At 36.7% G+C, this 22,535-nt stretch overlaps 2 protein-coding genes across 10 annotated transcripts in view; one reads left to right on the plus strand and one right to left on the minus strand.

Moving 5' to 3' along the window:
- LOC120781558 (protein abrupt-like) overlaps nucleotides 1-22,535 on the plus strand; it is a 259,465-nt gene that overhangs the window by 39,738 nt on the left and 197,192 nt on the right. For all 7 annotated transcript variants that reach the window (XR_005706092.1, XM_040113793.1, XM_040113794.1 and 4 more), the window contains one exon: nucleotides 6,171-6,572. Coding sequence is in view for 6 of the 7 variants with exons in the window: in XM_040113793.1 (XP_039969727.1) it covers nucleotides 6,238-6,572 (335 nt within the window). In the remaining variant the exon portion in view is untranslated. The remainder of the gene's footprint in view (nucleotides 1-6,170; nucleotides 6,573-22,535) is intronic.
- On the minus strand, nucleotides 10,091-12,282 carry LOC120781559 (E3 SUMO-protein ligase ZBED1-like). Of its 3 annotated transcripts, none has more exons than XM_040113800.1 (5): nucleotides 12,242-12,282; nucleotides 12,119-12,182; nucleotides 11,865-11,987; nucleotides 10,408-11,808; nucleotides 10,091-10,341 (listed from the first exon to the last, which is right to left on the minus strand). In XM_040113800.1, the coding sequence occupies exons 4-5, from the start codon at nucleotides 11,611-11,613 to the stop codon at nucleotides 10,150-10,152; spliced, it is 1,398 nt and encodes a 465-aa protein (XP_039969734.1). In that variant the 5' UTR covers nucleotides 11,614-11,808; nucleotides 11,865-11,987; nucleotides 12,119-12,182; nucleotides 12,242-12,282; the 3' UTR covers nucleotides 10,091-10,149. The 3 variants fall into 3 exon arrangements, with proteins under 3 accessions (XP_039969734.1, XP_039969733.1, XP_039969731.1); XM_040113799.1 differs by having other exon boundaries at nucleotides 10,408-11,811; XM_040113797.1 differs by having other exon boundaries at nucleotides 10,408-11,987.

Consider the following 22,535-nt stretch of genomic DNA (forward strand, 5'->3'; position numbering starts at 1 on the left):
TACTAAATATGTACATAGACCCCGGTCTTTATTCACGACTTTTTGCCAGATATATAGTTTTGAAATTCAGGGAGAAATATGTATCTTATTTTTGGTAAAGAAATGTTATAGTACCGAAACTGGATAGAATCGAGTTAATATATATTCTAGATCACTTATACTTCTAAGAAAAGTTATGCCGAATTTGTCGCGGTGTCGCGGCGCAACCGCCTTAAACTTAACAACTGATACTTAAGCAATGAATCTTAGTTTCTAATACAAATGGTCGATCAATATTGACCGTTACAATGATGGCTGCTGATGGACGCTTCGTTCGTTAACAGCTGAGTTAAAGTGTTGCCATCTGGACGGCATATTATTCGTTCAGTGACAATACTGCCACCTGTCCTACATATTATTTCCTCCTACAATGGGCCGTCCTTACCTATTATTCGACCTCGAATAATTAAGTCCACCTTTTCATGTTTTCTGCCATCGTAGTGGTATTTTTTGGTTCTTCCGTATTTGCTACTTTGTCAACCTCGTACCTGTCATGATTTAGTTTGGCGACTACCCTGTGCGGTCCTAAATACTTCGGTCGTAAGAAAAACTGAGTTTTCTTAATAGCTACCAATTCTCCTATGTTGTATTCACGGCTTTCTTTCCTTTTTTGATTAAATGTCTTACAGTTCTCTTTTTGTATTTTTTCTATATTTTCATGAGCGTTCTTTCTTAATGAATCACGTTCTAAATTCAATTCCTCTATTTCGAGATCTTTTAAAATTTCATGTAAGTCTGGATAATCTACTACTCGCATGTTTAGTCCTGTAAGAATTCTAAAAGGTGATATTTTCGTACTGCGTGGTGCAGTGTTATTTAAAATTTGTTGTACTTTTGCAACGTGGTTGTACCACTGGGTTGGGTTACCTTGACATTTCTTAGACAGCATTGAAACAACGGTTCTGTGAACGCGTTCTACCTGTCCGTTGCCCCGCGGAACACCGGTTGCGATCAACAGGTGTTGTATGCCCTCCTTCGTGCAGTACTCGTTAAACGCTTTTGACGTAAAAGCCGCTCCTCTGTCCGTTACAATCCGTTTCGGGTTGCCGAAAACTGAGGATTGTTTCTTTAATTTATTGATTACCTCTTCCACCTCGGTTGATTTCGTTGGGTACAACCAAACGAATTTCGAAAATGCGTCCACTATGACTAAACTATGATTATACTTTTTCCGTGTTTCGGTTAATGGACCCACATCGTCAATATGGTAAGTGAATACTTAATGGTTCACAAGTTTTGCCGATTGGTGTCAACAAGCCCTCTTTCTTACCCCTTTTTGCGTCTATTACTATGCACTCTACACACGAAGTTACTACATTTTGTACTTTTTTGCTCAAGTTTGGTATATAATAATTTCTTTCTACTAGCTCCTGTGTTCTTTTTGCTGCAAAATGACCCTGCCTATGTGCTAACTTTATAATTTCTTCTTCCATACTGGATGGTACTACCAACAATTTCTTTACAGAGTCATTGTAAAGTAAGTCATTTCTTAAAAAAAATTCTCATATGATTCTACTTCCACAATTTTCCGCACTGCTCTTATCCAGTCATCCTGCATTTGCGCCTCTTTTATCCTAAACTTTAACGAGTCTTCTACTAATAAGCAGTAAGCACGACTAAGAGCATCTACTTGTCTCATGCGAGTTCCAGACCTATGTTCAACCACATAATTATATTCTTGTAAGTACATTGCCCACCTCATGATCCTGTCTGGTACGTCTTCTTTCTTGACTGTCATAGCGAAAACGTTACAACCGCTAACTATTTTAAACTGAATATCTCTTAAGTATATACGCCATTTCTGTAATGCTTTTATAGCTGCAAGAACCTCAAGTTCAAAAGCACTATATTTTTCTTCCGCCCTTGTTGTTTTACGACTCATGTATTCGATGGGATGTAACAGATTATCTTCTGAATCTCTTTGTAGTAAGATTGCGCCGTAACCAAATTTTGACGCATTAGCATGCACCTCTGTTTCTGCATGTGGATTGAAAAGATTCAATGCGGGCGCATTTACTAACGCACGCTTCAGCTCTTGAATGGCTAAGAGTTGTTCTTCCCTCAAACCAAACTTTTCGTCCTAACGAAGCATATCTGTTAGCGGCTTCGCATTAACTGCATAATATTGGATGAGACGCCTGAAATATGAAGTTAAACTTAAGAATCGTTGTAATTCTTTCTTTCTAGTTGGTACTGGAAATGCACTGACTGCCTTAGTCTTCTCTTCTGATGGCAAAATTGTCCCGTTCTCCACAATGAACCCCAAAAAATTAATATTCCTCTTTAGAATTTGGCCTTTCTCCCATCTAATAAGATGGTGAAGACTCTTGCACCCTGTAATCTGTCTAACGTTTCGTTCACCACTGTCATAGGAAAATTGTCCCTGATTATTTTTTCGTTTATCTTGCGATAATCACAACAAAACCGTTTTGCTCCCTTTTTTCTTTGTAACTAACACAACTGGCTATGCGTATTCCGACACACTATCCTGAATAATACCCTCGTTAAGCATACGCGCTACCTCCTCATCAATACATTTTTGATCCGCCTGCGACACTCTACGTGGCCCCTGAAATATCGGTTTCTCATCCTTTAATAACAATTTCATTTGTACTGGTGTTCTACTCGACTTCCTAGGATAATAGCTATTAATCCAACTGCTTACTACTTTAGCCTCGTCTATCGGCAGATGCGATAGATCCACTTTATCTGACTCCTCAGACATTGCCGTTCCAATTGAAGACAATACCCTAAACTCTTTGCTTAACCCATTGTCATTAATGACTTCCGCCCTCGTTTCTAATACCGGTCCGGTAATGTCCTTTTGTTCCTTGAAAACTTCAACTTGACTATTCCCATAGTCTCTTAACTCACGGTGAGTTGACACAAACCCTTCAACATCACCACTTGCACCCCGCTGATTTGACACAAACACTTCAGCATCACTGCATGCACCCTGGTGGACTGACCCAAACTCTTCACCTCCACCACGCGCACCCCCAAGAGATCTCCCCGATCCCTGCGTGCTTCGCTGCCTCCTCAGCAGTCCTCACAAGTTTCCTGAACTCAACACTACCTTCTCTAAAAACTAACTCAACATCGTGAAGTACATCGTTTCCGATCATGGCTGCATACGGAATATCACTTTCCCTAACCACGTGGAATGTTACATTTAATGACAACCCTTCTATTGAAATATCGGCCATAAAGCTGCCTAATGTAGTAAGCACGCCTTTACCTACACCGAACAATTTTTGTTTTTCTCCAATTAGCTTTATATCTCCTAACATCACTAAGGTATCGTACCCATGATACACACAATACATCCTGTATCCACTAGTGCACTGAAGGTCAAACCATTGATAGTTGCATCAACGAAGATCATTCCACCTTTTCTGGTAGACGTTTCTACTTTGTGATCAATTGTATTTACCCGTTCACTTTTTATCGTCTTATCCCTTTGCTCTTTACACTGATGAGAATAATGCCACTTCTGTTTGCACTTAAAGCAAACGACATTACTAGACCTAGCCTCCGGACAGGCTCTTGGCTATATGACCTTCTTTTTCATCGATTCTTTACTCTCTGTAGCGAACCGTTCCACGTATCCTGTGCCTACTGTAGCTTGTACACTTCTAACTTTCTCGTATATGCGGATTTGTTCCTTTAATTCGCTCACCGTTTTGGCTTGATATAACATACTCTTATTTGCTTTAACGTCTGGTATGCCATCCACGAAATACTCTACTACGCTTCTTTCATCTAAAGAGATTTGCTTCCTTAATTCTAAAATGGCATAAAGGTATTCATGAAAACTTTCTTTTGGCTGTTTACGCCGGTTTCTTAATGTTCGATGCACTTCAGACGCACATAATTTTTCCCCACACTCATCGATAAGAGAACGCTTTAAACTAGCCCAATCTCTTTCTCCTTCTAATCCACGTACAAACAATTTCGCTGCTCCCTTAAGTAGTTGTTTAGCGTATACAAATCGTTCTAAATTATTCCAACCGACCGTGTTAGCCATATCATCCAATTCCTCAACCCAGTGACGAACATCGCAAGTATCATCACCAAAAAAATCTGAAACACTGTCTTTAACGTCACGCAACGAAAATGACACCCTTCGCGAATTCGATGGAGCAGCATTTACATCAACGTACAACGAATTTTCCGATTCGTCGTCGCATCCCCCTTCATCTTGCTCATCATCGAAAACAAAATGTTGTAGCAAACGCAGTTGCAACTCCTTTTTCCTACCCGTGACGCACAACCCTCTTAGTTTTTCTTTTAACGTCTCTACCGTCATTACCCTAATGGTTTCAGCGTCCACCTTACAAAATTATTTTTTCTCTTAACTCTTTTAAAAATTCAAATTACGGATACGCTTTTACAAATGTAATTATGTTTCTTAGAAGCAAATGTACATTTTGTTTTTTGCTTACAAACTAAAAGCTACACATTCTACTACATTACATCGCAACTGAGTGCAAATAACACACTCTTCTACTCAACTAACTACAAAATCATTATAACTTATCTTAGCTCCCGTTTCTCTGCTGCCGTTGTTCAGCCTTCTACGTGCGCCGCCTACTGCTACGATGCTTTGCTGCCTGCTGCTGCTGCGTTGTTCTGCTACTTAGGCTTTGCTTTGCGCGTCTTATGCGCCCGTCTACGGTTTTGCACCATTATAGCGTACTGGGTACAGTCGCGCACTTAGTACGGTTTTTTGCTTTTACGCCGTTATACAAATTTATCAGGAACTTGGTCCGTGCAACCTTTTGCACCGTTTCAAAATTTTACTGGAAAATGCGTTTACTGCCCGCGATATCGAGCTGGGTACAGTCACTTGCAAATTACCAGAATTCACTACCGCACTGTTAAGTTTTAGGTTCTTTGTACGTACATATATTGTCGTACACTTCAGTATTTTGAACTACTGTCACTAACGTAACTTTCCGATCGTTCCAAAAAAATCTCATAATTTCTTTTCTTATTACTGTTCAATTGGTATTATGTGCTCTTACGGCATTGCACATCTCACTACCAATACACTGTTCTATGCTGACCACTGTAAGCGCACAGGTACAGCCACTCACAAATGTCAATTTCAAAAAAAAATGTCTTTAAATTTATATTTTAATTATTTATGTAACCGCACAACACTTTCCGGAGACATCCCGGTTGAGCCCCCAAATGTGGAATTCATTTTAAAAGAAAACCACCGTGTTCTTAATTTAATTCAAATTATTATTTTATTTGTTCGCACTTTAAAATCATGCGGCGGGGCGACCGCCTTAAACAACGTTTCTTTAACAACTGATTCTTACCAACTGAACTTAACAACTGATACTTAAGCAATGAATCTTAGTTTCTAATACAAATGGACGATCAATATTGACTGTTGCAATGATCGCTGCTGATGGACGCTTCGTTCGTTAACAGCTGAGTTAAAGTGTTGCCATCTGAACGGCATATTATTCGTTCAGTGACAATACTGCCACCTGTCCTACCTGACCAATGTCTATAGAGAATACAACCGTCCGAGACCTTTAAATGCCCCGATATACCCTTTATAGTGATTCCCGACTTTCTAGCTGACATTGGACCTACTTAAAGAAAAAAGTGACAAAAAGGAGTCAAAAACTTCAACAGCACTGAAAACTGTCATACTTAAAGTGTGCCACAAATCCCATTGGAATGTGACCTATACAAGTTGGTGTTTTCCATAAAAACCGCCTACAATGGTAAGGGGGTCACAACTAATATTAAAATTAGCTTTAGGTTGATATAATAAGTCATACATTTAGAATAAGTTTGGTATTATGTATAAAGAGCTTCTTGACAGTGTCGAAAGTGTGTAAATATTTGCTTATTAAGAGATTTATTTAATTTCTTGTTGGTATTATCTAAATACATATTGTTAAATTATGTTCCATTAAAAATGTTCTTTAAACTAAACTTAATTTATGACTAGCTCATTTAAAGTCAAAATTTAACATTTTGTTTCCGAGTGTAAAGTGTTTCTGGACAAACTGTATGTGTGAGACATGCCATTAATAATAAACATATACATAAATACCATGTTATCTACAGTAAAATGCATGACCTTTATTTATGTTTTATTTTAGAATTCAACCAGGACATCACCAAATTGCACTTATTTAAAAAGGAATTTATAAATTTAATTAAAGGAATATGTCCTCAGTATCGCAAAACTTAATACCTGTGGAAAAAAAGGAGCAGATTTCTTTATCCCAAAAGTTAACAATTCATGAACAGCATCATCAACTGTATGCTTTGAAATGGAGTGAATTTCAGTCATCTATAGTTAACTGTTTTCAACGATTGCGAGATGAAGAAGACTTTGTGGATGTAACTATATCTTGTGACCAGCGATCATTTGCTGCTCATAGAGTTGTTCTCAGTGCCTGCAGTCCTTACTTTCGTAAATTGTTGAAATCAAATCCCTGCAAACACCCCATTATAATATTACGAGATGTGTACTCAGAACACATGGAATGTCTTCTAAGGTATTTAAATTTAAATCAATCAATAACTACTAATTACAGAGAACCACTTATAATAATTAACTAATGCCAAAACGAAACACAACATAGGTTTTTTTTTCAAATTGTATGAAATTCTTATATACATTTATCAATTATTGTATAAATTTATTCTACAAAATAATTAAAATATAAACAAATTCATTCTTCTAAAAGTTTACACTAAAAAATCAATAATATTAAAAAATTAAATACAAATAGATTTGTATAATTATTATACTTATAAACAGATTCACTAACACTAATCATAAGAGTACAGATCCAAAATCTCAATAAACTAAGGCCATAAGAAATAACATGAAACCCTAAAAAATAATAAATATTTCGGCTATAACTCAGCTATAAGCCCGTAAGCGGTTTTCATGCCAGTAAAGAAGAAGAAGAATCTGCACGATAAACATAATTTAAAATTTATAGAAGTACTAGCTGACCCCGCAGGCGTTTTCTTGCGAGAAATTATGTGTTTTGAAATGAAAAACAGTTGAATGTACCATATTTTGTGTTTGAATCATTTATGTGCGATTTTTCTAAATTTTTTTCAATGTAGCGCAGCTTGATAAACAACATCTTTTGTTTTCTGTTCCGGAGCATAAATGTATAGAAAATATGGGTTTCGATTTATGAACACGCCACGTATAGCAGGCCCTGTGAAAACATGGCATTTATAGATTTATGCCACACACTTCTAGCGACTATCCTTGTGTCCTGTTGATTTTCATTTCAAATGTTTTTTTTCCCTGGAAACTGAATAGTTTTGAACTGAAATGGCAAATCGTTCGAACTGAAAAGAATTCGTAGCACCAAGCATTCGGCGCCCTTGTATTCGATAGCTGCATTACAGTCAGTCGGGTTCCATTACATAGTTTCGCCGAATGAAGATTGCGAAACATAACAATGACAGATCCAATTTTGAGACGCAAATGAAAAATGTCTTCGGCTATGTAACTTTTGTTCGTATCCCATTGACGCAGATTTGCGTGATCACGAAAAGTGTGCGAACTTCAGGGGCATGCGAAGTAGCTATCGTATCGTCCATTGTTTGATTCCAGCGATTATCATGTTCCAGCAATTGTAATTGCTGACATGCTTCTCCGAAAGTTGCACACACCGTACCATTCACAGTACGCAATGACTCAAATGCATTTGAACTGCGTACAATAATCAATAGCAACCGAAGGTAGAAACAATCGTCGTTTTTCGGGTGGATTGTGTAAATTCATCCTAATGCATTAGTTGAGAACACACCTGAATGTCCGTCTACTGGTTGGCCTTGTTTTCTCAAGGACACACTGTTCTCAAGAAAAGGTTCTCTCTGAGTTTTACCTCTATTTTCGGTATAAGCACTGATGTTCTCATATTCGGTATTTAGGGACCTGAACAGTTGTGGTCCCATTTAAATTATTTCTGGATATGAGGTTGCATACATCATATGCACTTTTTCTCAATTCTTTTTTCATAACTTAATTGGTGTGTGATTTGCTCTTTAATAAAACAGTTCTGTGCAGTTCTGTCCGCTTATGTGTTACTCTTTTCATGACTGTTTAGTGACTCTGCCATTGAGATTTTTTTATAAGTCTATCGTCCCTTTCTTTTAAATCTTGTTCACGTTTAATTGCTACCAGCTCTTTTATGTTGCACTCGACTTCAGGCTTCTGATGATTTTCTTCTTGTAGACGAGCAGTGTTCTATTTCACTCGAAGACGAAGTTATTTAAAAGCTCTTGTTCTTATACTAAGATTTGGAGTGTTGTTTATAGTCTGTTGTACGCGTTCTACATGATTCTACCACTAACCAGGACTTTCGGTCCATAATTTTGAAGTCATGCGGTCATGATTTTGTGTATTCGTTCACCTCTTGGAAGAGCCGTGGCGATTATTAGATGCTTTCTTTCTCGCAATACTCTTTAGAAAGAGTTGACATAAATGCTGCTTCCTAAGTCTTTCAACTACGGCCTCTGCATATTTTTCCATTTTATTTTCCTTCAATATACAGCGCTTTATTACGCGAGATACGCGATGTTTTCTCTACAACGTTTTTCTTTGGTTCAGCAATGAATGACATAGCATATTTTGTGGTTTCGCACTTACCGGCACATGAAAAAATCTATTTTCCAAATTAAGCATCGTATATGCATCTTGCATATTTGCAATGCCAATTGTAAAGGGGAATTGTCTCTAAGTATTTTCGCATTCAGTATCTTATAGTGTAATATATCTAGTATATCCTCATTTCGCCGTCAATTTGTGGTAGGAGAACAATTGGTGGTGCGTATGCCGAAGTGCTATGCCTTCTTCTAACCATAGTCCAACTTTTTTATCGACCGCTTTCGGTTATTAACTTACTATCGTTCCCGCCTGTGTACTACTGAGATGCTGCAAATCGATATGTGATGCTTCACTTATACTAGAAACTAAACAAATGTCTCTAAATTCGTTGATCAATTTACCGATACGGTTCTCATCCTCTTCAATACTGCTTTCCTTAACAGCCACTCCGCGTACATCGATATTCCCGTATAATGACGTTGATGTCTTAGTACACTTCACGCTATCAGTTCGTTAAACTCGTTTATTAGTTGTTAACTCTGCAACCAGGCGCTCCATAGCGCTTACGCTTTCTCTTTGTTCCACTCAACATACTTCCGTGTTTACCAAGTCCACTATCTATTTCCATATGCTTCGTTGATTCTGCTTCGTTGACACCTTGCTGTGTCCATGAAGTACTCGCCAGCGCCACCGATCTCTGCTATATTGTACCCTCTGGACTCATCGCGTGTTCCTTGAAAACACCCTTCGACTGTAGTACAGCGTAGTTCATGAACCCCGTCCAATTGCTCTATGGCGCAAACTTCTTCTCCGCACGTTTTAGATGTAATTTCTTTGGTACAAATACTTCTGTCGGTTGACAATTGCACTTCTTTTGCCAGCTTCGATCTTTCCTTGTAAAATTTGACACAAGATTTCATTCCCCAGCACGACGTAATAACTTAAATCGCGTTCATTAAGGGCATGGAAGTTAACATTCGAGACTTGCTGTCTAAAACCATTTAGATGGTTACTAATTCGCTGCTGCCAATTCCAACAAAACGCATTACGAATTTGGCGTTCAAGGTATACGGGCTAGAGGTGGAGAAACATCGATGTTCACTGGCATCGATGTTTTTGGCGAAAACATCGATGAAACATCGACATTTTAAATAAAAAAAAAATTAGCAGTTATTTCAGTTTATTTGAACTTTATTTTAATTTGTGATGTTTAAAAATTAAAAGTAAAATTTTCAACAAAAAATATTCATTTTATTAATCACTTGTTAAATAAAAAAGAAAACGAAAAACAAATAAAAATAAAATTGTTTATGATATTCATGCTCCACTTCTTTGGTATATAGTCCTATCCTTAGTTTGAAAATAAAAACTAAAAACAAATTTAATATCAATGTTTCAATATACACATGGTCAAAAGAAAATAATAGTTCTTTAGGATATTGTGTTATCCCTACTTTACTATCTTTACTTACTATCCCGAACTCTACTATATATATTTACATATTAATTACATGTTTGTTTTTGTTTAAGAAGAGGAGCTTATCGACAACGGTCGATGATTGCCGCGTGCGACGCTTACTTATAAGTTGTCCAGCTTTGCTGAAAACTCTTTCAGATTCGCACGAAGATGCGGGGACGCAGAAGTATTTTTTAGCTAACGTTTTAAACGCGTCGCCATCTGTAGTAATCTAATATAAAAAAAATATAATTAATACAATAAATTGGAAAAAATATGTTATTGCATAATTTCTTACCTGCCAGTACGAAAGAGGGTCACAGTTTTCCGGCTGGTTCTCCTTTCCAAAATGCTGTCTCATCAGGATAATGGCATCTGCCCAGGAAGAGTGCACCTTGTTTTGGCTTTTGACTTGTAGAAAAGAAAATCGGCTTGGTTCCTGTGTTGGTGATGTTGGCGGGTGTAGTGGGTTTGCAGGTAGTTTTGTAAACAGTTCAGGCTGCACAGCTTTGACACCTTCTTCCGCATTAAAGGGATTACAAAATCCGTGTTTCTTAAAGCGGGGATCTAGTATGGTAGCAATTCGTGGTATTGTGCGTGTTTCATAGCTTGCGAGCCTCTTGGTAAGACTAAACTTGATGGTCGTGAATATGTTTTTGCCTTTTTCTGTGTTGACTTTAATATTGTTTACTTTATGATTCAGTTCGCATATGACTGGGATAATTATGGACGCTGATACTTTTGTGTTTGTAGACACAGAAAGCGTCGTCTCTTCGAAGGGGGATAGCAACTCGGATATATCATTTAAAATATCCACTTCTTCTGCTGAAAACGGCAATGGAGCGCCACGAGAAGATACCAAAGCTAATGTAATAAATTCGTTTGTCTTCAGTATGCGCTTAATCATTTCGAATGCGCTATTCCAGCGAGTTGGCATTTCTTGCAGAAGAGAATGCGGATTGTCCCCCTGAGCGCCCTTAAATTTCGAATATGCGATCTGGCTTCTCTTAAAAAAGCCAACTACCGACATACATTTTGTAAGAATTACGTCGAAATCGGGCAATCGGACATCTTGCACAATAAGGTTGATTGTATGCGCTACACAAGGCAAGTGCTTATATTCAAACAACTCACATGCTATTAGCATCACCGCATCATTGTCAGTCACAACACAAACAACTTTATTCGTGACACCCCAATCATCAAGCACGCCCTTTAGTGTTTCAGAAATATTAATAGCATTGTGATTGGTAGTGTCAAGAAGTTGCCTTGTTGCTAAAATTGCCGACTCCAACGTAAAACTATTTAAAACCAAATGGCACGTAACTGTAATGTAACCTTCGTTTGCTTTGGATGTCCACAAGTCAGTCGTTATGGCCACAAAATCAATATCGTTAAGTACAGAATGGAGTTTATTCTTAAGAGACTCATATTGAGATGGAATCACTTCGTCGCGCAGGTGTGACCTACTAGGTAACCTGTAGCGGGGGTCCATTTCTTTCATGAGCTCTTTAAATCTGTCATCCTAAACACAAGAAAAAGGTTGAACATCGGCAGCAATCATGTTCATGACCTTACTGTCTAGGAGACGTTTTCGTTTCGAGTCATTTTCATAAAAGGAAACCGATTTTCCAACAAACTTTTCTAACATGTTTGGTTTCTGCGCAGTTCCCCCAACTTTAAGCCAATCAGCATGAACCTGCTTTAAGTGGTCCATTAGATTTGTTGTGTTTCCACACGTCATTATTGGCTTACCACAGTAATTGCATATCCCATGCGTTTTTTCGCTGTTTCTTTTAAAATGATCCCAAGCTATAGAAACATCTCGCCTCCTCTTCTTTTGATCCTCATCAGGCTTTAGCTGTTCGCTTGCTGTTCCTATAACAAATAAACTGTATTAATGTCTATTCAATGTAAAAGTAAAAATGCATGCGAATGTGCATGTGCTTTTCTGCAGAAATTCATCTACAATGCTTTTCTGAAGATAAATTCGGATATTTAGTACTTACTTTTCATAAACTTGTTCATGTTTAAGTACCACCACACTCACGCCAACACCACCAACAAGTATAACTAAAATAACACTATTCTGTTAATAATTTATAATAAGATTAAATGATATATGTACTTACAATTCGACTGTCTTCCTCTATGTGCCTTAGGGATGGAAAAACATCGATTTTGCCCCGCTAAGCATCGATGTTGCCGATGTTTCGCAAACATATGTCGATGTCATCGATGTTCGCATCGATGTTTCTCCACCTCTAGTACGGACGTGTTTTTTAACTCGCTCCGTGTATTCACATTGTGCAAAAAGTAACCAATTAATAAAAATAAAATAAAAACTAACAATCAACAAAAAATCAGTGCTCACAAATTATTATTTATAAACATAAGTAAATAGTGCACGAAATAAATAGATAAAAACAAAACAAAAAATAAAATAAAAACAATAATGAGTGCTTCGCAGCCTCACCAGCAAGGCCGTAGGCATTCCTTAAATGCCTACTTTAGCCTTGTCGACCCAACAACAATGGCAATAAAAAGGGTAACGGCGATGATGAGTCATCGCGGCGATCAGCAGAAAAGTAAAAGACATTCAGCAGAGGCAGCAGAAAACAACAATCAGGCAACAACAAATGCGCTGACAGCAACCAGTCTGCAGGTACCATCAAGCGCGCAGGCAAGGAAGAAAATCACATCGCAAGGTGAGAACGTAAAAAGAAGGCCCGTCTGTACAAACAATATAAAAAGGAAATTAAGTCCTTCAAAGTCAGTGGTCAATCCTAAGAAATTTCAAGGCGGCACACCAAATAATAATAAAACGGAAGTTTTAAATGGCAACAGATTTTCCATACTAAGCAATGGTTCAGACGACGATGCAAAGGGTATCTCCACAGTCGTTAATGCCAAACCATCTCCAATATATTTACGCGAGCGTAGCAGTAATACTCTTGTTGCGAAATTAAGTGAAATTGTAGGTACTAACAATTTTCATATAGTGCCTGTGAAAGAAGGCAATATAGATGAAACCAAAATTCAGTCCTACACTGAAAAAAGTTTTATGGACATCGTTAAATTTTTGTCAAATAAAAACAAGAATTATTATTCGTATCAATTGAAGAGCTCTAAGGGCCTAGTTGTTGTAATTAAGGGTATAGAGTCCGCCGTAGACTCTAGTGAAGTCAAAGAAGCATTGGAAGAATGCGGTTTTGGTACTAAAACAGTAGTAAATATGTATATTTAATAGAAATAAAGTACCACAGCCAATGTTTAAAATTGAATTGTTGCCGAACTCAAATCAACTTAAAAACAAGAAAAAACGTTAACTTCGGCTGTGTGTGTTCAGTTGTATGGAAGCTATATGCTATAGCAATCCGATCTGAACAAGTTTTTCGGAGATTACATTGTTGCCTTAGAGAATAATCTATACCCAATTTGCTGAAGATATATTGTCAAATGAGAAAGTTTTCCATACAAGAACTTGATTCCAATCGTTTAGTTTGTATGGTAGCTATATGCTATAGATTACATTGTTTCTTTAGAAAATAATCTATACCAAATTTGGTGAAGATACATTGTCAAATGTGAAAGTTTTCCATAAAAGAACTTGATTCCGTTCGTTCAGTTTATATGGCAGCTATATGTTATAGTGGTCCGATATCGGCCGTTCCGACAAATGAGCAGCTTCTTGAAGAGTAAATGACGTTTACAAAATTTCAAAAGGATATCTTAAAAACTGAGGGACTAGTACGTATATATACAGACGGACGGACAGACAGACAGACGGACATGGTTAAATCGACTCAGCTCAACATACTGATCATTTATATATATACTTTATAGGGTCTCCGACGCTTCTTTCTGGGTGTTACAAACATCGTGACAAACATAATACATATATCCTGTTTAGGGTATAAAAAGGAAACACATCCAATATATAATTTTAAATATTTGCTGCATCGTAGAGTAACTGTTGAAGAACCACAAAGAAGAAAAGAAACGGTCCGGTACAATGTACTAACTGCCAAGAATATGGGCATACTAAATGCACTCTACGCAGTGTTTGTGTGGTATGTGGTGATTTACATCCCATTTCAATATTCACCCTTAAGAAAGAAGAATTAAATAAACAAGTAAGGAAGGGCCAAGTTCGCGTGTCACCGAACATTTTATACTCTCGCATGATAAAGTCATAATCGAGATTTCATTATACGTCATTTACATATTTTTCAAATGCCGTATTTGTATAAAGTTTTATTCCGCTATCATCATTGGTTCCTAATGTTTATACTCGCATTATACAGAAAAGGCATCAGATGGAATTCAAAAGAGCGTTATATTGGAAGAAGGCGTGGTTGTGAACTGATTTCACCCATATTTCGTACATGCCATCAGGGTGTTAAGAAAATATTATACACCGAATTTCATTGAAATCGGTCTAGTAGTTCCTGAGATATGGTTTTTGGTCCATAAGTGGGCGAGGCCACGCCCATTTTCAATTTAAAAAAACCCTGGGTGCAGCTTCCTTCTCTCACTTCTTCCGTAAAATTTAGTGTTTCTGACGTTTTTTGTTAGTCGGTTAACGCACTTTTAGTGATTTTCAACATAACCTTTGTATGGGAGGTGGGCGTGGTTATTATCCGATTTCTTTCATTTTTGAACTGTATATGGAAATGCCTGAAGAAAACGACTCTATGGAGTTTGGTTGACATAGCTAGAGTAGTTTCCGAGATATGTACAATAAACTTAGTAGTGGGCGGGGCCACTCCCACTTTTCCAAAAAATTACGTCCAAATATGCCCCTTCCTAAAGCTATCCTTTGTGCCAAATTTCACTATAATATCTTTATTTATGGCTTAGTTATGACACTTTATAGGTTTTCGGTTTCCGCCATTTTGTGGGCGTGGCAGTTGGCCGATTTGGCCCATCTTCGAACTCAACCTTCTTATGGAGCCAAAGAATACCTGTACCAAGTTTCATCATGATATCTCAATTTTTACTCAAGTTACAGCTTGCACGGACGGACGGACAGACGGACGGACGGACAGACAGACATCCGGATTTCGACTCTACTCGTCACCCTGATCACTTTGGTATATATAACCCTATATCTGACTCTTTTAGTTTTAGGACTTACAAACAACCGTTTTGTGAACAAAACTATAATACTCTCCTTAGCAACATTGTTGCGAGAGTATAAAAATGCAGCAATTGTGGAGGAAATCACACTGCTAACTATAGGGCTTGTCCTGTATATAAAGATTTGAAATCGAAGTTGTCACAGGGTATTTAAGCACGTCGTAACCACATGTTAAAAACACCCCGTAATAAAATTATAACAACGTCAGAGAAAAGTTCGAAACATATTACTTCTATCAAAAATAGTATGCAAGGAAGCTATGCAAATATGGTGAAAGGCAACACTGTGCACATGCAACTGCCGCAAAATCCTCCAAATGGAGGTATTGAAACTATGATTATAAATCTTACACAGTGTACACACAATTTATGTCTAGGATGCAAAACATGATCCAGGATTTAATAAAATCACAAAACCAAGTGCTGCAAAATTTATTAAGTAAAAATTGAGCTTACTAAATATCTGTATATGGAATGCTAACGGTGTTAACCAACATAAATTTGGACTTATTAGATTTCTGGATGAAAATAATATTGATGTAATGCTATTGTCAGGAACTCATCTTTCGAACAAAAACAATATCTTTATACCGGGATTTAGACTCTATGTTACAAACCACCCAGATGGAAAGGCACATGGAGGAACGCAGTGTTGGTTAGAAAACGATTAAATCACCACACATTAAAATCTTATGCCACAGCGCAATTACAAGCTATGACAATAACTATAAAAAATCGCTGCGGTGACTTAACACGTTGAGGACGGCGCAGGTTTTACTAGTACGTTCCATCTGGCGGTTCATTGAGTTGATTTGCGCAACGTCAATGCATGGTACATTCACAAGAAGTGGGGTACCAAGCAGTACGATGTATTAAAATTTAGAGAAATTATTATAGATGCCACATTAATATTGAGTACAAAATAAACACAGAAAGAAATATTGACGAAAGCATAAGAGAAGTCAATGATATAATAACCAGCGCAGCTATTTTAGTAACACCATACAAAAGCTATAAGCGGCTTGGTCCCAGAAAAATCTTTCCAACTTGCCTATACGAGACTTGGGTAGAGATTGGGCTCGAAGTGACGAGGAAAAGGCTAATTGTTTTGCAAATCACCTTGAAAAGGTATTTCAACCTAATTTGCCACAGAACAAATTTAAGCTGCCAATCTTACCCAACATAGCTAAAATCATCTAAAAAATCGCCGGGACATGATAATATTTCCACAAAACTGTTAATTGAGTTACCAATTATTGCTATAGAGGTACTCTTATTGCTCTTCAGTGCAATTCTTAGCTTCGGATACTATCCAATTTCATGGAAAAAGTCGCAGATTATCTTGATAGATAAACCTGGGAAAGACTTAACACAGCCGTCTTCATACAGACCAATCAGTCTTCCACCCTGTTTTCTTACAGTATTTGAAAAAGTATTGCTATCGAAGATGTCTCCTTTCCTCCACGAAAATAATACAATACCAATTCATCAATTCGGTTGTCGTGCGAAACATGGCACAATAGAGCAAGTAAATAGAATTACTAACGAAATAAGGAAAGCATTTGAACACAGGGAGTACTGTTCAGCAATATTTTTAGATGTATCTCAGGCGTTTGATAAGGTGTGGCACGAAATTCTTTTATTATAAGATTCTACCTTTAGAATTGTATAAAACATTGGAGTCTTATCTAAATAATATACAATTTATATTGAAAGTAGGAGATTTCATATCTGATGAAAGACAGATAAGGGCTGGTGTACCACAGGGCAGCGTTGTAGGCCCAACTCTATACATCATATATATAGCAGATCTTTCGACACCTGACAGTATATTTACTTCAACTTTTGCGGATGACACAGCTATAGTGAGCAGTAACAACTGCCACATTTTAACATCATGAATATTAGCGGAGCACTCAAGTTCTGTCGTCGAAGAATGGCTAGCGAACTGGCGTATAAATGTGAATGAACAGAAGTGTAAGCATGTTACATTTTCGCTTAGACAAAAAATGTGCCCGGCAGTAAAAATAAACAATATTTTAGTAGCCCAAGCGAACGAAGTAACATATCTTGGTATTCAACTAGATAGAAGGCTCACGTGGAGAAAACACATCTCTAGCAAAATAACATGTATGAAGATTAGAGCTGCAAATTTAAATTGGCTTTTAAATAAAAACTGTAAACTTAGTCTAGACAGCCGAACGATTTTCTACTCGGCTTGCATTCCTGCTCTCTGAGAGCACTCGTCAACAACTCGGTATAAGGGAACTGTGGGACGGCATTTCAAACTCCTTACGTACAGCTGCAACCGAAACCATTGGTTTTCGGAAAGTGCAAAAGAACAGCTGGTACGACGAGGAGTGCCGTGTCGCAGCGGAGAGAAAACAGGCTGCCTACCTCGCAACGTTACGATCGACCACTACACGTGCGGGATGGGATACATACCATAGACAGAAGAAGAAAGAGGCCAAAATGCGTGAGTACGAAGAGCTTGATAAGCTGGACGACAGGGGTAATGCTCGAAAATTTTACGAAAAAATGCGGCGGCTTACAGAAGGTTTCAAGACCGGAGCATACTCTTGTAGAACCCCCAAAGGTGATCTAGTCACTGACACACACCACCTCTTCGTCGATTTCAAAGCTGCTTTCGACAGCAGGAAAAGGAGCTGCCTTTATGCCGCGATGTCTGAATTTGGTATCCCCGCAAAACTGATACGGCTGTGTAAACTGACGTTGAGCAACACCAAAAGCTCCGTCAGAATCGGGAAGGACCTCTCCGAGCCGTTCGATACCAAACGACCTGCTTCTGGAGAAAATAATTCGAGCTGCAGAACTTAATAGAGAAGGTACCATCTTTTATAAGAGTGTACAGCTGCTGGCGTATGCCGATGATATTGATATCATCGGCCTTAACACCCGCGCCGTTAGTTCTGCTTTCTCCAGACTGGACAAGGAAGCACAGAAAATGGGGCTGGCAGTGAACGAGGGCAAAACGAAATATCTCCTGTCATCAAACAAACAGTCGTCGCACTCGCGACTTGGAACTCACGTCACTGTTGACAGTCATAACTTTGAAGTCGTAGATAATTTCGTGTATCTTGGAACCAGCGTAAACACCACCAACAACGTCAGCCTAGAAATCCAACGCAGGATAACTCTTGCCAACAGGTGCTTCTTCGGACTGAGTAGGCAATTGAGAAGCAAAGTCCTCTCTCGACAAACAAAAACCAAACTCTATAAGTCACTCATATTTCCCATCCTGCTATATGGTGCAGAGGCTTGGACGATGTCAACAACTGATGGGTCGACGTTGCGAGTTTTCGAGAGAAAAGTTCTGCGAAAGATTTATGGTCCTTTGCGCGTTGGCCACGGCGAATATCGCATTCAATGGAACGATGAGCTGTACGAGATATATGACGACATTGACATAGTTCAGCGAATTAAAAGACAGCGGCTACGCTGGCTAGGTCATGTTGTCCGAATGGACGGAATCACTCCAGCTCTGAAAGTATTCGACCGGGGAAGCAGAGGAAGAGGAAGACCTCCACTCCGTTGGAAGGACCAGGTGGAGAAGGACCTGGCTACGCTTGGAATATCCAATTGGCGCCACGTAGCGAAAAGAAGAAACGACTGGCGCGCTGTTGTTAACTCGGCTATAATCGCGTAAGCGGTGTCTACGCCAATTAAGAAGAAGAAACTTAGTCTAGACAACAAAGTGCTTTTATACATATAATGTGGTCATAAAGCCGATTTGGATTTTCACACTGTCAATAAAAGTTCTTATAAGATTCGACTCAGGAAATTTGGTTGTTGTAGCTTAAGTGGTTTAGGAGGTATATACATTAAACTTGTTTGAGGACGGCCACTTTTTAAACAAAATTTTGCCACAGGTGCCCCTTGCTATTGGGATCCTTTGTACCAAATTACAGTTTTATATCTTAATTTTGCGCTTAGTTATTGCACTTTATGTGTTTTCGGTTAATGGCGATTTGTGGGCGTGGCAGTTTCATAGAGATATCTCAATTTTAATCCAAGTTATAGCTTGCATCTCTCGTCATCCTGATCATTTGCATATATATAACCCTATATCTATCTCGATTAGTTCTAGGTGATACGTACAACCATTAGGTGAAAAAACGATAATACTCTATAGCAACTGGATTCCAGAAATTCCAAAAGCGCCTGAATAAAGCAAAAGTAATAAAAAACACACGGAAATTACATTATTTTCAACGATTTAAATGATGAATCAGTGTAGAAAATATTAGAAGTGAGAACGGTCAATCGCATTAGAAATTTCCAAAAATTACACAACAATTACCTACTGAATTACTGTCTTCTATAGGTTAGTTTATTATTTATAAGGTTTTAAGGCAAAAAAAAGATATATTTGTGGTTTTTTTGTGGCGAAATGAATAAAATAATTTTATTAAATTTGATTACATATTATTGCACAACTTTTGAAGTATATTAGAAAAATATTAATAAATAAGCCCGTGACGGTGAATCTCCAGAAGCGCCTTGAAAAAAAATGGCATTATAACTCCTTACCAGATCATCTGAAACAAAAAACTTGATATGAGTTTTAAAGTTGATGTTTTTCTCGAGGTAATCAGAAAGAGTTTTATTTTTTCTATTTTTTGCAGCATTTGTGGTGATAAATTTGTTAATAAAAAATTTAAAAAAAATAGAAAAAGCTCAATCTGATTACCTGTTGACTTATGTGAAAAAGTAATGTTCAAATTTTAAAAATGATACGTGCAGTAGGTTTTCAGTTCTAATGTTCACGAGCCTCAAAAATAACGTTTTCGGGAAAATCGATTTGAAGTTTCAAAGTCAGGTATCACGGTCGGTCGTTTAAAACGCTGTAACTTCGTTAGTTTGACTATAATTGACTAAAAATTTGTACACAATATTCTCGGCATATTGGTCGTTAAGAAAAAATAAATTAAAAACAAACATAAAAAAAATTTTAAACCACTGCTCATCGATGATCTATGGATGTGCCACACGCTTAAAGAGCAGAAGGGGGACAAAAAATTCAATATCTTTGGAATGGCATGAATAAACAAACATTTTTTTTTGCAGATTATTAAAGGTGAATATTTTCTGCGTTGTGTCGCATACTGTTCAGCGAGAAAAACACATGAGAAATTTCAATTGTTTAACAAAAAGTTATGTAAAATATTGTTATTCAAATCTATAATATAGCGAGAACATTTTTATTTGACTTCAAAAATTCCATCGTTTTATATCCAGTAGTTTATGTGAAAATAATTTTACAATTTTATCGTGTTCTAAATTTCAACCTTCAATAACTTAAACAATTTATTTATATCATGGGTGTTTGGCCCTCCTCCTAATGAACTGTTACTTAACGAGGTTTGACCCATGTACGTAAACTATTTTCAGTACTTTCCGGCACAACAATCACTCAGTAACGATGAGCATAATGAAGAGCCCAAAAAATAAGGGCAATAATAATAAAATTTGAATTTTAACTGCGCGCGAGTTATGTTAGTATTATATTTGTATATACAACATTTATTTGTGGAATGAAATCTTAAGACTGACATATAATATTCTTATTATGCTTATACGAGACCTTAATATCGTACGTACATATGTTCTATATATCGTAATGGCGTTGGTGGAGGGATAGTTGCCAGACTGTTATGCTAGGCTACGTAACTTCCCCCCTGTTAAAATTAAAGTTTACATGAATTGTGATATAATATCATACGTAATTATTAATAGAATTAATACAAGCGGATTTTTTTAATAATTAAATAAATCAAAAATTTACATACTTATGTATATCCATTACATTTTTTTAATTTTTTTTTTTTTGGCTTTTACATATATATCTATTAAATTATTATTTTCTCTTTGTGTTTGTAATTCATTTATTGATTTTTTTGTTTTAGGTAATTTCTTGTATGTTAAATTTGTCATGAAATTTATATTTTCTTTTAATATTTTTGGCATGTATATTATTCAGTTCATTAAATATAAACTGCGGTTGTTCTTTATGACGAACATTTTTATAATTTTTAATGTAGCCTTTATTCCTGTATTCTCGATAATTTTCTCTATGCAGATTTCTTTTATTCAAATACCTTTCCTTTTCATTAATTTTTTTTGTGTATATATTTGTTTTATTACAATTTCCTGATTCCACATTAATTGGTTTTTCTTTTGTAATGGAATGGTATGAATTATTGTAGTATTCAATGGATTTGCTTACTTTGTCTTTAATGCCTAATAAATTATTTTCTATATTTAAAATCTAATTTTTTCAGTTAGTGTATTATGCAACCTCTCAATGTAGGCGTTTCCAGTATGATTATTTGGTTTTGTTAGATGTAACTTTATATTTTCTGTTCTTAGGTAATCCCTAATGTTTACGCTTTTAATTTCGTTGTCTGTAATCAATGTTTCAAAATGTCCTTTCTGTGATTGGTATTGTCTTAGTTTCTCAATTCTTGTTTGGTTATTTCTGTCCTCAAGGTAGTAGGCAGTTGCAAATTTTGAGAAACGATCTATAAATGTTAAAAAATTAGATTTTGAATTCGTGTAAATGTCCATATGTATGATCTGATTCTTATCCTTTGGGGTTTCGGTCATTGCGAACTTAGGTTTCACTTGTTTGCGATCGTATTTTATTCTATTGCAGGTATCGCAATTGTTAATATACTTCTGTATCAAAGTTTTTAAATTTGGATAATACATAATTTTTTTCAATCCTTCGTAGTTTTCATTAATACCAGTGTGACCTGTTTCATTTTTATGGTACATATGAATTTGTCTAAATGCTTCGTTTTCTGAAGCCATATCTTTTGCGTTGTAAGAACATCTGAAAAATTTGAAATTTGGCTTATTTGTGTATATATCTACAATTTTTTGTTGTAAAATATTGTATTTTTCATCGTCGAGGTCTGTATAAATTCCTATTTTTGAACCTGAATGTTTCGTTCTAAAATTTCTTCTAAATTATTACTAAGATCTTCTAAACTGATGTATGTAAATCTTTTTTTATTATTTATAATTTCAAATTCTTTACTTTTAATGTTTGTAAAAATTATTTGAACAGGAAATCTATTTACTACTGTGTCTAAAATGCCAATGTAATAACTTCTATCATCAGCATGGGAATGCATTGAAATTGTATTGTCACTTGCGTTATTATTTAAAGAGCTTGAACTGTCATCATTACCTACGTTTATTTCATGAGTATCAGAATTGATTCTGCTTAAAAAATCTGCTACATGGTTATCTCCTCCC

The sequence above is a fragment of the Bactrocera tryoni genome, unplaced genomic scaffold (genome assembly GCF_016617805.1).
Source record: "Bactrocera tryoni isolate S06 unplaced genomic scaffold, CSIRO_BtryS06_freeze2 scaffold_7, whole genome shotgun sequence".
Taxonomy (NCBI): Eukaryota; Metazoa; Arthropoda; class Insecta; order Diptera; family Tephritidae; genus Bactrocera; species Bactrocera tryoni.

Coding starts and splice junctions, on each gene's coding strand:
- LOC120781559 (XM_040113800.1), bottom strand. CDS start 11,613: ATGAAAGAAATGGACCCCCGCTACAGGTTACCTAGTAGGTCACACCTG. Junction 10,342..10,407: donor ACCCTCTTTCGTACTGGCAG/GTAAGAAATTAT, acceptor TTTTTATATTAG/ATTACTACAGATGGCGACGC.